Source organism: Mustelus asterias, chromosome 2 (genome assembly GCF_964213995.1).
Source record: "Mustelus asterias chromosome 2, sMusAst1.hap1.1, whole genome shotgun sequence".
Taxonomy (NCBI): Eukaryota; Metazoa; Chordata; class Chondrichthyes; order Carcharhiniformes; family Triakidae; genus Mustelus; species Mustelus asterias.
In genome coordinates this window covers 17,305,386-17,323,627 of record NC_135802.1, presented here as the reverse complement: position 1 = coordinate 17,323,627, position 18,242 = coordinate 17,305,386, and the positions used below count along the sequence as shown (strand labels likewise).

Here is an 18,242-nt window from a genome sequence, read left to right as displayed (position 1 = left end):
AAAAAGGGCTACAAAGAGGGCTCACGCCACTTAATTCAAACTTTGTTCAAATGGCAGGGAGCTGTTCGACAATGGAAAGTGTCATATTTGTAGCTGTTGCTCGAGTGCTGTGGGTAGCTTCATATGCTCTAAACCCCCAGTATTGCCCCATGTTTTCTGCAGTGAGTGTGCCTCTGTAATGTGGGGGAAAGTTGATTCCAGCCCAGTCCTGCACTTTGAAGTAGGAACAGCAACACCAGCTGGTTTCCCAGAACCTGAGGGTGCGGAGGTTGCTTGTGCTGCCCTGACTGTAGATTAGGTGACACTGCTCATCTCTTCTGTTTTGTTTTATAACAAAGCTATTAGATCAGTAGCACTTAGTTTTAATGTAAAGTCATATTAAGAAACTGGTTAAATTATCTATCTACCTTTGACTCAGGTGGTGCCGGAGGACTGAAAAATTGCTAACATCACACCCTTATTCAAAAAGGGTGCCAAGGATAAGCCCAGCAACTGCAGGCCAGTTAGTTTAACCTCTCTGGTGGAGAAGCTTCTAGTAATAATTCAGGAGAAAATTAATAGTCACTTGGGCAAATGCAGGTTGATTAAGGAAAGCCAGCATGGACTTGTTGAGCACGAATTGTGTTTAACTGTTTGCAGTTGACTGGCTAAATACTGTTGATGCGGTGTATGTGGACTTCAAAAAGGCATTTGATAAGGCGCTGCACAACCGGCTTATGAATAAAGTTATACCCTGGAATGAAAGTGGCAGGAGCAACATAGATATGAATTTGGCTAAGTGACAGTAAACACGTGTTTATAATCTGGTTCCCTAGCAGTTGGTATTTGGACCCATGCTGTTCCTGAAATATATTAATCAGGACATAATTTCATTAATCAGGACATAAGATGATACGAAACTTCGGAAGTATGAGCTGTGAGGATGACCGTGTAGTACTTCAAAAGGACATAAATTGGTGGATTGGGCAGACGAAATTTAATGCAGAGAACTGTGAAGTGATTCATTTTGGATAGAATGCAGAGAAACAATTTAAAGTCTTACAATTTTAAAGTGAATGCAGAAGCAGAGGGACCTTGGTGTATATCTGCATACACCATTGAAGGTGACAGGACAGATTGAGAGCACAATTCATAAATCACAAGACATCTTGGGCTTTATAAATAGAGGCATAGGATACAAAATCAAGGAAGTTATGTTAAACCTGTATAAAACACTGGTTGGGCCTCAAATTTGAGTATTGAGCCTTGCTAGACCATAAGATATAGGAGCAGAAATAGGCCACTTGGCCCATGGAGCCTGCTCCACGATTCAACAAGAGCATGATTGATTTGGTTTGATAATCCTCAACTCCACTTTCCTGCCTTAACTCCATTACTGATTAAAAATCTGTCTATCTCAGCCTTGAACATACTTAATGACCCAGCCTGTACAGCCCTCTGAAGTAAAGAATTCCACAAGTTGCCCAGATTCTCCCTCAGAAGAAATTCCTCCTTATTTCTGTCTGAAATGGATGACCCCTTACTCTGAGATTATGCCCTCTTGTCTTTGAATCTCTCACGAGGGGAATCAACCTTTCAGCATCTGCCCTGTCAATCCTCCAAAGAATCCTATATGTCTCAATAAGGTTTTGCATTCCTCTAAACTCCAATGAGTACAGACCCAACTGACTGCCTCTCCATTTGAAAATCCCTCCATGTCCAGGATCAACCTACTGCGCCTTCTCTGGACTGTCTCCAATGCCAGTATATCTTTTCTTGGGTAAGGGGACCAGAACTGTTCACAATATTCCAAGTGTGGTCTCACTATTGCCTTGTGTAGTTTTAGGAAGACTTCCCTATTTTTATACTCTGTTCCCTTTGAAATAAAGGCCAATATTCTATTTACCTTCCTATTGCCGGTTGAACTTGCATGCTAGCCTTTTTTGATTTATGCACGAGCCCCCCAAATCACTATGCTGCAGCTTTCTTCAGTCTTTCTTCATTTAAGTAATATTCAGCTCCTTTATTCTTCCTACCAAAGTGCGTAATTTCATATTTTCCTATTTTATATTCCATAGACTTAACCTGTCTATACACCTCTGTAGACTCTGTCATCCTCACCACTTGCTTTCCCACCTATTTGTGTCTTTTACAAACTTGGCAACAGTACATTCACTTCTCTCATCCAAACCATTAATATCTATTGTAAATAAGCAATGATCTGTGTCACTCCTAAAAATACCACTCTTATTCCAACTCTCTGTTAGCCAATCCTCTATCCATGCTGATATACTACCCCCAACACCATGGGCTCTTATCTTATTAAGTAGCCTTTTATGCAGTACCTTTACCAACCGAGCAGGTAAAAAGGATCCAGAGATGAGGAATTTTAGTTACATAAATTGGCAAAGTTCGGGCTGTTTTCAAAGAACGAAGAAAATTGCAGCACAGGGACAGGCCCTTCGGCCCTCCAAGCCTACACCGACCATGCTGCCCGACTGAACTAAAACCTTCTGGGGACCATATCCCTCTATTCCCATCCTATCCATGTATTTGACCAGACGCCCCATAAAAGTCACTATCATATCTGCTTCCACTACCTCCCCTGGCAGCGAGTCCCAGGCACCCACCACCCTCCGTGTAAAAAAAACAAACTTGCCTCTTACATCTCCTTTAAACCTTGCCCCTCGCACCTTAAACCTATGCCCCCTAGTAATTGACTCTTCCACTCTGGGGGAGGGGGGGGAAACGTCTTACTATCCACTCTGTCCATGCCCCTCATAATCTTGTAGACTTCTACCAGGTCACCCCTCAACATTCCAGTGAGAACAAATCAAGTTTCTCCAACTTCTTCTCATAGCTAATGCCCTCCATGCCAGGCAACATCCTGGTAAATCTTTTCTGTACCCTCTCCAAAGCCTCCACATCCTTCTGGTAGTGTGGTGACCAGGATTGAACACTATATTCCAAGTGCTGCCTAACTAAGGTTCTATAAAGCTGTAATATGACTTGACAATTTTTAAACTCAGTGCCCCGGCCGATGAAGGCAAGCATGCCGTATACCTTCTTGACTACTGTCTCCACCTGCGTTGCCATTTTCAGTGACCTGTATACCTTACAACCAGATCCCTCTGCCTATCAATACTCTTGAGGGTTCTGCCATTTATTGTATATTTTCTATCTTTATTAGACCTTCCAAAATGCATTACCTCACATTTGTCCGGATTAAACTCCATCTGCCATCTCTCCGCCCAAGCCTCCAACCTATCTACATCCTGCTGTATCCTCTGATGGTCCTCATCACTATCCGCAAATCTACCAACCTTTGTGTCGTCCACAAATTTACTAATCAAACCAGTTGCATTTTCTTTCCTTGGAGAAGAGTAGTTTGAGAGGCGATTTGAGAGGTATCAAAATCACGAGGGGTCTGGACATAGGGAAAAACTGCTTCCCTTGGTGGAACGTAGGGCAGCACAGTGGTTAGCACTGCTGCCTCACAGCACCAGGGGCCCAGGCTCGATTCCCGGCTTGGGTCACTGTCTGTGTGGAGCAGGACCCAGGCCTTCCTGTCATTTGCCTTTTCAGCATACTATCCTGCTCTTATGTTCACATGTCCATCCTTGGCCTGTTGCAATGTTCCAAAGCAAACTGGAGGAACAGCACTTCATCTTCCGATTGGACACCTTACAACCTTCCGGACTGAACACTGAGTTCAATAACTCATCCTTTACCCCATTTCTATCCATTTTTATTTTATTTTTTATTTCGTTTTATCTTAATAATAGCAATATATTTTTAAAATTTTCATTTCATCATTTCATTTTTCCACCTTTTAAAAAAATCTTGCTTTCCATCCTTTTCCTCAAACTATGGTCTCCCCTCCCCCTCCACTCAACTAGGGCCACCTGTTACACATAATGAATTGTGGTCATTATGACGGCACGGTGGCACAGTGGTTAGCACTGCTGCCTCACAGCGCCAGGGACCCGGGTTCGATTCCCAGCTTGGGCCACTGTCTGTGTGGAGTTCGCACGTTCTCCCCGTGCCTGCGTCGCTTTCCTCCCACGGTCCAAAAGATGTGCTGATTAGCTGCATTGACCCAAACAGGTGCTGAAGTGTGGTGACTAGGGGAATTTCACAGTAACTTCATTGCAGTGTATTAATGTAAGCCTTACTTGTGACTAAGAAATAAACAAGGACATCTCAAGTTGTCCTTTGACACTCTGCTTACCTTTGTTCTGTAATTTAAATGTTATCTCTTAATAGGCTGCTATCAGATCCCTTCTTAGCCACGATCACCACCATTTACTTTCCCTTTCTCTTTTTGTCTGCCATCTTTGTCAATCTGCCGCACACTAACAAAATAAATATCACCGTTTGCTATTGTCTTCAGTTCTGTCAAAGGGTCATCCAGATTTGAAACGTTAGCTCTATTCTCTCTCCACAGATGCTGCCAGGCCTGCTGAGATTTTCCAGCACTCTTTATTTGTCAAAGACCTACCTTATTCATAATTGTCCTTCGGGAAGGAAATCTGTTGCCCGCCCTTGGTCTGGCCTATATGTGACTGCAGATCCACAACAATGTGGTTAACTCATAAATGCCCTTTTGGGGGGGGGGGGCAATAAATGCTGGCCGAGCCAGCACAAACTGGCCTCTGTACTTTAACCATTCTGTGGTTCTACTTCAGTTGTTTAAAATTCCTAAACTGGAGCGCTGATACTAAACTGGCGGATTTTGATCAGACGGTGAGCAGTTTTTTTTTCTAGTACTACATAAGAATCAAGAGCAGGAGGAGGCCATTCAGCCCTTGGGAGTCTGGTCTGCCATTTAGTACGATCATGGCTGATCTGATAGAAACCTGAAACCTGCCTACTCCAATAACTTATCACCCACTCCTTTGCTTTGCAAGAATCTATCCACCTCTGCCTTAAAAATATTCAAAGACCTCTTCCGCCACCCTTTCAAGAAGAGTTCCAAAGATTCAGGATCCTCTAAGTGAAAACAAAAATGCCTCACCTCTGTTTTTAAGTGGGTGACCCCTTATTTTTAAACAGTGACACCTAGTTCTAGATTTTCCCACAAGAGGAAACATCCTCTCCATATCCACCCTGTCAAGACCTCTCAGGATCTTATGTTTCAATCAAGTTGCGCCTCAACTCCAGATACAAGCTTAGCATACCCAAACTTCCCTTGCAAGACAACCTCAGATATTAACTTAGTTCAGTTCTTTAAACTGCCTGGGCTTGAATTTGAAACAAGTTCAGCACAAAAAGGGGGGTTCCATGAGCTGAATCATAAAGCTGAATCATGGAGCTACATTTGGTTCTGCTTAAACCACTTAAGACCAAAGGAGGCCTGGATAGAGTGGACGTGGAGAGGATGGGGTTTCCAGTAGTACGAAAAACTAGAACCAGAGGGCACAACTTCAGGCTGAAGGGACGATCCTTTAAAACAGAGATGAGGAGGAATTTCTTCAGCCAGAGAGTGGGGTGAATCTGTGGAACTCTTTGCCGCAGAAGGCTGTGGAGGCCAGGTCATTGAGTGTCTTTAAGACAGAGATAGATAGGTTCTTGATTAATAAGGGGATCAGGGATTATGGGGAAAAGACTGGAGAATGAGGATGAGAAAAATATCAGCCATGATTGAATAGCGGAGCAGACTTGATGGGCCGAGTGCCCTAATTCTGCTCCGATGTCTTATGGCTTAATTGGTTAACTATTCCATCGACAAAAAAATTATATAGCTTATTATTCTCCAGAATTCCATTTTGTTTTCAATGAATGGTTTGTGATCTTTTTTAAATGACAATTCAGTTCCACTTTAGTTGTTTTCTATGAAATGGAAAATTAGTAAGTGTCCAAAGCAGTAGAATCTTGTACCATGTATGGTCATGTTGTAGTTGTTACTGACCTAGAGAGAGAATGTAGGGGGGACTTTTCCCAGGAATCTGATGGTGCCAGGTAAATGACAGAGAGGCTGTTCTGGTTCTCTGATGTGATGCTGTCTGCTTGCAGTTTTTTCAGTGCAGTGATGGCAACCTGCCCGGCAGTGGCTGGATGCCAGTTAAGATAGCAATTTTCCAGTGTAATCTTACTGGCATTTCATGGGAGCCCTGCTCTTGTCTGCAGTTCATCATATAACAGGAGGAGCATGCAGAGTGGGAGGTCAGAGTGCCGTAACAAATAAATTACATCTACTACTACAAAATGCAAATTGACAACCCTGAGGTCCTCCACTCCAATTTTCCTTCTAATCTCCCGGAGACTGCAGTAAGGAACAGTGCTTGTGGCGAGTCGGCAGCCATTTCATGATTCCATTTTGTCCAGCTCTCTGGCATCCCATGCACACTAGCAGCACACTTGCTGCATTAACAGTGAAGACTGTTGGCCAGCCTTGCCGTCTCATGTGCTGACTCGCCGCCTTTCCCCTATAGCCTGCTCACCATCCCGAATTGGACACTACTGCTGGAAGCAGCCTCTTAATTTGAACCATTGTGTTAAATGATCCCAGGAGGCACAGTCCTGTTTTGCCCAGGGTCATGACTTGTAAATGGCCCTGACTGCCAAAAATGTTCAAGAAGGTTCAGAGGGTTCTATTCCTGAGAATTCAAATCCTATCATGTGGTGGTTTGAGAATTTGAATTAAATTCCTTTTTAAATCTGATCTTCACTAATGTTGTTTGAGGGGAAAAAAAATCTGTCTTCCCTACCTAGTGTGGCCTATTTGATTACATCACAAACAAACATGTTTATTCCTAACTGCTGTCTGAACTGACCTCAAAAGCAGCTCAGTTGTTGCAGATAGAAAAGACGGACTTGTCAGCAAATCTCATACTCGAGCATTAATTTTCAAAAAGTTTTAAAATCTGATTGTCCTTTGAATTTATTATTAAAATTGAAGTTTCTAATTTAACAATTGGAACTTTCATTCACCCACCACAACTTTTGAGGTATCCATTAACCCAAAGAATCTAATTCAGCATTGTGCTAGTTAGAGGTGAAAGTATATATCACATTCCCTGGCAGATGTGAAGTACCGTGGAAAACACATGAAGGAACTCCTTGACAATCTCCTTTTTGGAAAGAGTTAATTTTTTGCTATCGTCCTGCTGGGGTGCAATAGGCATGGTTTCAGTTGAAGAACATTCATTGTATTTTCACAGCCTGCAGTAGTCGGGGTGAAGTGTTGTTCCTTTTCTCAGAACATGGGAATTACTGTGTCTTTTTTTTGAGGGGATGCAGCAGGAATGGCGGTATGTGTGCTTGGCTCATTGTGGAATAATAGGTGTGGAATTTGTAAATTCCCAACATGATTTAAAACTAGCAATAGTGAGACCTTTGAAACAGCAATTCCAGACATGTGTGAATCATGCATTTAATTGAAAGTATACAAGAAATTGTGCAACTTAATTTACCAATATTTGCCCTGAATTCCTGATAAATGTGTACAGTTTTGAAGCAAGTGAACTAACAGCAACTATCTTCTGATTTTCGTTTTGCTCCTCGTAAAAATGTGCTGTGGTTCTCAATGCTACTCACCAGTTGAAGAGTATAAATAATTTTGGAAAAGGATTTATATTTTCTCCAACGTTTAGGTGAAAAGGTTGTTAATTAGTTCAAACTTGAGTAGAACTAATTGCGTGTGAGAAACTGCTGCTTTAGGCATTAGCTTTAATTATTTTCACAGCCTGCTTTAATAAATCAAGTTGTGATATTTAGTCTTTTTTATTTCACTGCGGCAGTCTGCTCTATTAAAAATAGTTCCAAGTCACTGAGGTATATGGCATAGAAAAAGGCCCTTCAGCCCATCACGTCTGCACCAATCCAAGGCAAACCACCTAACTATTCTAGTATGATCCTAAAAATATTTATCCAAAAACATTAATAAATATTGTATCAGAAATGAAATGTGGGAGAGAGAGGTTGGGTTGGTGGTCACCTCACCCCTGAAAACACAGATGAGATTACAAATTTACGAGACAATATTTGTTTTTCCTAAACGTTTATTGTCCCTTCCAGCTGCTTCCTCTTCCCATTTTCTCCTTCCTTTCCTGAAGATGAATTTTCTTAGGTGCACACTTCAATAGGCATGAGGAGGTTTTCAGTATCACTTGAAGTGATCACACCTCACAAGCATAATGAGTTAGCGTTGACAGTACATTGTTATCTTTTACCAGCCTGAGGCACTGAAGCTTTTACTTTGCGCAACTCCACGGTTCCTGGCTGAGTTCAGCTAACCAACTTGGAATAGACTAGAAATCAAGTCAAAGGTTGTCTTACTTAATGGTTAGGTGGATTGGCCATGCTAAATTGCCCCTTAGAGTCAGGGGGACGAGCTAGGGTAAATGCATGGGGTTGTGGGGAAAGGGCCTGGGTGGGTGCAGACTCAATGGGCTGAATGGCCGCCTCCTGCATTGTAGGATTCTATGATTCTATGTGGCTCAGTGCCATGCTAGGATGAGTATTTTGTTTAGAAATATGTAGGAACAATACTCTTTAAATGCTTGCGAGAAACAAATGTATATTGTAGAGTAAATAATTAATTTGAAATCAGTGCCCTGTGTGCATGAATATCGTTATGACCCTGGACCCGACCATTGGTAAGATTGGTAAAACAGACAAAGGTTGAAAATCAAGACACTTGGTAAGACAATATCCCAAAGGTTTTGAACAAACAAAAATAAATTTCACTATACAAGGTCAAAGATGAAACAATTTACATTCAGGATTAATGTGTGATATATGTTAACAGGAAAACTGTGGTCAAACACATCACACTGCACAATAAATAGAAAATGTGACCAAGGCAGATTCCACGGTTGCAACAACCTGCCCAGATGTTAGGTAAACGGAATCGACCAATCTGACTGAAACTCTCTCCTCGCACGGGATTTCAGTCTTCACCTCTTGGAGACCCTGCCCTGGAATTCTCTCCAAATGTTACTCCAAGTTTGCCACATCAACAACAACTTGCCATGCAGGGTTTAAATCTCTTCTCCTGAGGCTCTATTCCCCAGGATTCCCGAGTCTGCACTTGACCACTAATTTATAAGCACAACTTCTTTTTTGGCTGTGCTGAACGGAATGCTACTGCTCCAAAGGGGTTTCTTTGCCCCAATGGCCTGGAGCGCAGAGTCACCAACCACCACCTCACAATTTTCAGGGCTTCTCTTGAGCCCTCTTTGATCAACCAGGCTTCTGTTGGGTGTTCTTCAGTTGCTGGAGTCTGATGATGCAGCTGTATAGAACGCTGGTTACGCCACATTTGGAGTACTGCGTCCAGTTCTGGTCGCCGCACTACCAGAAGGACGTGGAGGCGTTAGAGAGAGTGCAGAGAAGGTTTACCAGGATGTTGCCTGGTATGAAGGGTCTTAGCTATGAGGAGAGATTGGGTAAACTGGGGCTGTTCTCCCTGGAAAGACGGAGAATGAGGGGAGATCTAATAGAGGTGTACAAGATTATGAAGGGGATAAATAGGGTGAACGGTGGGAAGCTTTTTCCCAGATCAGAAGTGACGTTCACGAGGGGTCACGGGCTCAAGGTGAGAGGGGCGAAGTATAACTCAGACATCAGAGGGACGTTTTTTTACACAGAGGGTGGTGGGGGCCTGGAATGCGCTGCCAAGTAGGGTGGTGGAGGCAGGCACGCTGACATCGTTTAAGACTTACCTGGATAGTCACATGAGCAGCCTGGGAATGGAGGGATACAAACGATTGATCTAGTTGGACCAAGGAGCGGCACAGGCTTGGAGGGCCGAAGGGCCTGTTTCCTGTGCTGTACTGTTCTTTGTTCTTTGCCTGGTGTCTTCTGAGTCCCTCGCTACTTCACCCTGCCAACTGCAGCCCTTTTTTTGCTTGGAGCCCCTTTGTTCCTCTTTTTACTAAACCTGGACTGCTTCCTGCCCCACTCTCCTGTCTTGGGACCCTTTGGGACATCTCCCTGTCCCATTGCCCTTTGGGAACTCTCCCTGTCCCCTGCCTGGAACACTTGTCTACAATGGTTATGTGACCCAGATTTTCTCACCTTTTTTTTGCATGTGTGCTGGGCTGGCCTTTGGTCCAAAGAATTTAAAATGCTGAACTGTGCACACGCAGTCTGCCACTGGTTCAAGCGTGCATGAAAACTCCAAATTCTGTTGGGACTTGAAGTTTCAGCCACTTCTCTTGTCGAGAAGGGACATTGGATTTTGTGACAATGTGAGCACATGAGCACACAGGATCTTTAAGAAGTAAATAGTCAAATAAACGGTGGTGGAAAACTGAGGCTTTTACTTCCGAAACTTGTTGCCAATTTTCTTCCATTTGCTGCTTCCCTTCTGAATGTGTGACGACTTTAAAGAGATATGTTTCCATGGATGCAGGCATCAAATAATGTCTGGTATTAATGGCCATCTATGTAAAGCTGGCCCATATTCATACAGACTATGGTATCACAGAGGACACTACAGCTAAGCCTGATCCATTCTGAAACCGTGCTTATGTTGAAAAGCACCAATGAATCAGTACCTGGGCTTTTTAATTTCTGCCCCCTCATCCTTCCCTTTCCGAATAGTACAGTTGCTGAAATGGATTATGGTAAACCTATTGCCACCCTGACTGAGACAAGCTGACTCAGCACAGACTTGGTCAGGCCTGGTGGTCTGTCCGCCTCGACAACTTGCTGACCCGGCCACCTAAACCGCTGGACTGATCGTTTAGTGCCACAGATAGTAAGAAAAATGTTACTGTTGTATATTTCTTCCAAACAATCTTATAAAATCTAATGGTGTAGCTAGAATTTTAGTAAGGGGGAGTGAGAGAATTTTGTCTGCTTGAACAGCTTGTGTGTATAGCAGCACATCATCTCGAAGCATTGAGTTGATCTTGGAGAGAGAATATTTAGTACTTTGACAGAAGAATGAAGCACTGCTGACAGACGAAACTTTGCTTGGCTGAGTATCACAGACAAGCCCAGCAATGACCCACCCAGGTTGACCTTGGTGGTGGGGAAGCTTCCAGAAATGAGATTTTACAACAGTGTCACGTAATTCAGAAAAACCAGCATGGATTTGTTCTGGGCAAATTGTGGTTAACTGATTTGCTGAAGTTTTTTGAGCTCACAGCGAGTATTGATAAGGGTAATGGTGTTGATGCGTATATGGACTTTCAGTTGAAAAGTGCTATATAGCAGACCTGTGACCAAAGTTATAGCTCATGGATCACGGGGACAGTAGCAACATACAAAATTGGCCAAATGACAGGAAACAGTGATGCATAATGGTTAAAAGCAAATTGCTGCGGATGCTGGAATCTGAAACCAAAATTTTCCAACATTTACTCTTGGGTGCATAAAGGTTGTTTTTCAGTCCGGAGGAAGGTTTATAGTGGAGTGTTGGGACTGTTGCATGCTAATGACCTAAACCTTGGTGTATAGTGCACAATTTCAAAATTTGTGGACTGTACAAAACTTGGCAGCATTGCAAACTATGAGGAGGATTGTGTCAAACTTCAAACAGACGTAGACATGTTGGTGAGCTGGTGAAACAGTTGAAGTGTTAGATGAAATTTAATACAAATAAGTGTGAAGTGATTCATTTTGGTAGGTAGAGCACAAGATGACATGGTACAATGCTAAAGGGATTTCAGGTTAGGAGCGGAGGGACCTTGGTGTATATATGCATAAATGATTGAAAGTGGTAGGATGGATTGAGAGAACAGTTAACAAGCATACGGCATCCTGGGCTTTTATACAAAGGGACAAAAACAAGCAAGAAAGTTGTACTAAATTAAACCTGTATAAAACACTGGTTCAGACTCAACTGTGTCCAGTCCTGGGCAACACGCAACAAAGGATGTGAAGGCGTCAGAGAGAGTACAGAAAAAATTCACAAGAATGGTTCTAGGGATAAGGTGCCTTAGTTACACAGATTGGAAAAGTAGTGACTTTTCCCTCTGGAGAAGGAGATTCAATTGAAGTGTTCAAAATCCTGGGTCCGCTCAGTGTAGATGGGCCGAGACTGTTTCCATTGGTGGAAGAATTGAGAACCAGGGATCACAGATTTAAGATAATTAGTAAAAAAAAAAGACAGTGGTGACAGGACAAAAAGCCTCATCATGCAGTGATTGGATAGGATCTGGAATCCACTGTCTAGTGTGTGGTGGAGGCAAGCTTGATCAAAACTTTCAAGAGGGAATTGGATTATTGTCTGAAAAAGAAGAATGTGCATAGCCACGGGGAGGGGATTGGCACTAATTAAATTGCCAGTCCATGGGCTGAATGGCTTCCTACTGTGCTGTAACCATTCTCTGATTCTATTAAGTCATATTAATACATGAACATATTGGTTCAAGTACAATTTTTTCTGTAGGACATTGGTTTCAGTACACTAAGCACAGTTGCAAATGACCAACATCAAGTTTGCAGCATTAGTGATTTTAAAAAAAATTGTATTGCCAGCTCTTAGCTAGTATGGCTGAATAAGCTGAACGGTAGGAGTGAGCATCACATCTGTTGCATAGTCTGCCCTAGAAATGGAGTTTGATTGCATTCGAAACAGTTCAGAGAAGGGTTACTTGACTAATACCAGGAGCGATTGGGTTGTCCTATGAAGAAAGGTTGGACAGGCTAGGTTTATATCCACAAGAGTTTAGAAGAGTAAGAGGTGATTTGACCAAAACCTTTTATTGACAGGGTGGATGTGGAGAGGATGTTTCCTCTTATTGGAGAAGCTAAAACTAGGGTCACGATTTAAAAATAGTGTCACTCAATTAAGACAGAAATGAAAAGAACCCTTTCTCTCTCAGGGGGTCATGATATCTGGAATCTCTTCCTTAAAAGGCAGTGGAAGCAGAGTCTTTGAATGTTTTTTAAGGAAGATCTAGATCGATTCTTGATTAACAAGGGATTGAAAGGTTATTGGGGGTAGCCAGGAATGTGGGCCTGAGGTTCCAATCAGATTTGCTAGGAGAGGCTGAGTGGCCTACTCATTTGTATGTATGTATTTGAGTCAGTATGCGGGTGACCTCTAATTTAATGTGATAGCAAGCATTCCTTAGGCTGCTGTCATTAAGATAAAGCCATTGCAATTATAACAAAAGGCATAAATACTTGTGTATGTATGAATTCTGTTTGATGCAATATGTTGTATGTCCTATTAGAGGCCAGACTGCCCTGCATGGCACAGGCATTGCTATCATATAATTAATGGTCATATAATCTATGGTTTTTTTGTACACCACTGAACTGCAAAGACGATAACTGTTTTTCATCAGTTGCAGAATCTGTTTGCCTTTAAAATTAAGCATGATTACAGCTGTATAAAACTTTGGTTGGGCTGCATTTGGAGTATTGTGTACAATTCGGGTCGCCACACTACAGGAAGGGCATTGATGCATTGGAAAGGGTGCAGAAGAGATTTTACCAGGATGTTGCCTAACTTGGAGGATATGGACTAGGGCTGAACAAACTTGGATTGTTTTTATTGGAGCGTCGGAGGATGAGGGGGGACCTGATAGAGGTTTGCAAGATTGACAGGCTTGGACAGAGTGAATAGTTAGTCTTTTTCCCAGGGTCGAAGAGTTAATTACTCGGGGGCATAGGTTGAGAGTGAGAGGCGGAAAGTTTAAAAGAGATGTAAGGGGCAAGTTTTTCTCTCGGTGGTGAATGCCTGGAACGCGCTGCCGGAGGAGGTGGTGGAAGCAGATTCTATAACAACGTTCAAGAACATCTGGATAGATACATGAATAGGCAGGGAATAGAGAGACATGGACCGTGTAGAGGCAAGAAAATATTAGATTCGAGAGGCATCTGTGTCGGCACAGGCTTGGTAGGCCGAAGGGCCTGATCCTGTGCTGTACTGTTCCTTGTTCTTTGATTTTTCTTCATGTAGGATAATTAGGAATAATCCTTTTGATTCTTGTGGACATTCATTTACAGCCAATCCTAGTCATGATTCCTTTGCTCAGACAGCAATTTTTTCTGCCTTTTATATATTAAATTAAGAAAAATATATTATTTCAGTCTCTATATTTAGCTGTGCACCAGTATTATATTTAAGTAATAGTGGGATCCATAACCAGCAATTTCTGCAGTAGCTGCAGAGTTGGTCAGACATGAATAAGCATAGCACATTCAGAAACTCTTCACTGTATATTTACATTTTGAGGTAGAAAAACACAAAACTGATGCAACTTAATGTTTTTGCCATTAGTTAGAAGCAGCCGTTCCATGATCAGCAAATTGTCAAATCAGTTGCTTCAATGAAAACAACCTTCACAACTTCCACACTTGTGTTTACTCCCCTCATTTCGCCTTGTTGTGGCATGCTGATTGAACATGTATTTCAAATAATGACCAAAACCTGTACAGAAAATATTGTGGAAAGACACTGTATACACACACACACACATCATAAGTTTCTGGAAGAAGGGTTAACAATGCCATCACCTGCTGCCTTAAACCACAAAAGCAGCCCTGGAATAGTGTGCTCACAGTATCTATCTGAGCTCAGACTGCCAAGGATCAGAATGCTGGTCTTGTATAGGCACGAGTCTGCTGATTCATGCATTCTTTTACTTGTCCTTGCAAAATACATCAGGTTATTTTACGTCAGATTATACCACAATGTAAAGATGACTGCAGTAGACAGTATTTTGGTTATGGATGTAGCATGAACAGCATGGCTTGTTTTGTGTAGTGCATCAAATGGTTTTTAAGTTGGTGAAACCTATTGTATCTGTCCTATTTTGCTGAAAAGCTGTCCCATTAGCCCCATTTACTTGACCCTATAAAATAGTCTACCTACTTGTTGTCAGATCTTATATAGAGTAGCACAGACCTTGATTTTTTTTCATTCAAGGGACATGGGCTTTTCTGGCTAAGCACGCATTTATTGCCCATCCCGAATTGTCCTTGAGAAGGTGGTGGTGAGCTGCCGCCTTGAACTGCTGCAGTCCATGTGGACAGTGGGTTCAGTAGTTAATCTATAAGTAGACAGTTAGTCCTGCATTAGGGTATCAGGCCTGCCTAATGGCTAAATGTCACGCCACATCCATTTGGTCTGTTTTTCTGTTTTGTGTCACGGATATAAATAAGCTTGAAATAGCAAAGGGAACTGGATGGTGCAGTAGGTAAAAGGTCATTTTCCTCTAAGGAAAATTTAAATCTCCTCAGCCGTTGCAGTGGGATTTGAGTTTGCTGAGCATTAATCTCTGAATTCCTAGTCCAGTAACTTTACCATAATGCTACTGTGCATTTAGAATCCCTGCAGTGCAGCTGGAAACCTTTCAGCCCATTGAGTCTGCACCGACTCTCCAACGGAGCAACTTGCCCAGACCCGCCCCATCCCTCCAAACCCATGTATTTACCCCGCTAATCCCCTTAACCTACATAAACTTGGGACACTAAGGAATAATTTAGCATGACCAATCCACCTAACCTGTACATCTTCGGACTGTGGGAGGAAACCGGAGCACCCAGAGGAAACCAATGTAGACGGTCACCCAAGGGCAGAATTGAACCTGGGTCCCTGGCCCTGTGAGGAAGCAGTGCTAGCCATTGTGCTGCCCCATTTGATTCTCCAATGTGAACAATGAGAAATTGCAAAAGGGTACTAGAAGCAAATGCAAGATAAAATGATGGCATGATGCCATTTACAATCTGCCACACAAAATTGTGTACATCCTGTAAAACACTAAAAAGGCTTTGATCTGAAACTCAAAGTTTAGAATATAATTAAAATGAAATGATGTGCATGGAGTAGGGGCAGAGAGCTAAACCTGACTTGGAGGAAGTAAGATAATTAGAAATAAATATTTCATAATGTTTAGTCTTTCAGGGAAAGATGACTTGATTCATGTTTATCTGTTTCTCTTTTAGGGAAATCCTCATTGACTATTCAGTTTGTTGAAGGACAATTTGTGGACTCGTATGATCCCACAATAGAAAACAGTAAGTAATTACTTTAATATTGCCTGTAAAATTTCACAGTATGCTAAACTCATTTGACTTGATTTCAGATGAATGTTCTTTTTAAATAGTAAAACAGCAGCCTGTGTTTTTTCTCTTGTGCTTGTTCTAATCTTTCCAAGTAATATCTTAGATAAGTGAAATGCTTCTGTTTGAACAAGTGTGGGTAAATACAGCTGAGCAGTGATTGCACCTTGCCTGGTTCAGCTGCTGTTACCAGCTTCCACAGCAATATTTTAATATGCAACGTGTAGCTCGGAATGGAAACTTCCTTCTTAACCATTGCAATGGATTGGAATTGTGGAATTTGATGTGGGGTTTTGTAGTGTTTAAATCCTTCCCAAGCGCTATGAGAATTCCAAACTCCGCTCTCGTGTCAGCATGTCAAAATATTCTGGTAGTTTTCCACCGCATTTTACAGGAAATTAGCACTGGCACGCACTTAGTTTGATTTGCAGAAGACCATCATCTGTGAGCTGGTTCCGTATGTTTGCATTATTAAATCTAGCCCTCTAGAATGTAAACTACTGACAGGAATTGCTGCAGGATGATTCTCTAAGGGGCAATGAAATCCCTCCCTATTTCGAGACGAGGTACTTCTGAAAGCATCAAGAGACTGATTATCATCACTGTTAAAAGACAAAGACGACACAATGTCCATCATCTCTCAAGGGACCCTGTCCAATACAGAATTGTAAATTCGCCACTCAGTTGCAATGTACAAAGAATAGGTTTAAAGGAAGCAAATAAAACTGCCTTGGTGTCTGGCTTTGTGTGCTCTGAGAATAAGCAGCTGGGGGCTTTACGCATTGAAGGTGTGTGACACAGTAAGAGAAACAGCCAGCAGTGCCTCTGCAAAATAGCCATTTTTGCAGATATATCGTGCAAACCTCTTTCTGACTGTGGAAGTCGGTCGGCCCAACCAACAAAAGGATCACCGCTGAAACAGGAACTGTGGAATTTCTCTGCCAAACCACAGAACACTGGAACCAAAGAACCAACTATTCGCCTGCTGAAGTCAACTCTAAAGGTTTAAAGTTTATTTATTAAGTCACAAGTAGGTTTACATTAACACTGCAATGAAGTTACTGTGAAAATCCCCCAGTCTCCACGCTCTGGCGCCTGTTCGGGTACAATGAGAGAATTTAGCATGGCTAATGCATCTAACCTGCCCATCTTTGGACTGTGGGAGGAAACCCACGCAAACACGGGGAGAACTTGCAAGCTCCGCACAGGCAGTGACCCAGGCTGGGATTCGAACCCGGGTCCCTGGCGCTGTAAGGCAGCAGTGCTGACCACTGTCACCGTACTGTCCTACTGGACCTTGAAACTGACTATCCGCCTACTAAAGTCAACACTACGGGAATAATCATAAAGACCGCATGCTTTATTATCTACTTTCAGGTCAAGGACTGTTCTGTATACTTTTTTATTTTTACTTACTATTGAACTCAATTCTCACTTCTAATCCATATGAATGTAAATGCATGTGTTTTACCATTTTTCTCATCATTTTTGTAGTTAATAAACTCACTCTAACTCAAGAATGCCTGGTTAAATTGGCTGCTTTTAAAATGGAACTATGGGCCTGGAAAAGGTATCCATGGAAAAAGGATCTTATTTAGATTAAACTTTGTTGCTACCTGCGGAGAGGGGTGTTGGGGGCTGAATGGTGGCAAATAGAGGGTTCTCGCCCGGATTAACAAAATTAGGGAACCTCAACTCGGGTGGTCGTAACACTTACAAATGCAGTGGTTAGCACTGCTGCCTCACTGTGCCAGGGACCCAGGTTCAATTCCAGCCTAGAGTCAGTGTGTGGAGTTTGCATGTTCTCCCCATGTCTGCGTGGCTTTCCTCCGGGTGCTCCAGTTTCCTCCCACAGTCCAAAGATGTGAGAGTTAGGTTGATTGGCCATGCTAAATTGCCCCTTTATGTCAGGGGATTAGCAGGGTAAATATGTGGGATTACTGGACTTGGGGCCTGGGTAGGATTGTGGTCGGTGTAGACCCGATGGGCCGAGTGGCCTTCTGCACTGCAGGGATTCTATGAAAGAGGATAGTTGTAGTTATACAGCCAAGTGGCCTACTCTATTTTGATGAATGTACTTACAAGATATTGTAATATTTATGTTTCTGGGTTAGTACTCCAGAGGCTCGGATTAATAATCAAAAGTAAACCCCATGAAGGCAGAATTTGAATTCAATTTTAATGATCAAAAATTCAGAAGTAAAAAGCGAATACAGGTACAGCGTCTCAAATCTGTCTGTCCAATAACCATACTGGTCTGAAAATTGGGTGTTTTTAGAATGTGCCATACA

The 18,242-nt window shown here is 42.4% G+C and overlaps 1 protein-coding gene across 1 annotated transcript in view; it reads left to right on the top strand.

Annotated features, from left to right (window-relative positions):
* Positions 1–18,242, top strand: part of rheb (Ras homolog, mTORC1 binding) — a 94,822-nt gene that overhangs the window by 34,515 nt on the left and 42,065 nt on the right. The window contains exon 2 of the mRNA XM_078231909.1: positions 15,835–15,906. Coding sequence (XP_078088035.1) covers positions 15,835–15,906 — 72 coding nt within the window. The remainder of the gene's footprint in view (positions 1–15,834; positions 15,907–18,242) is intronic.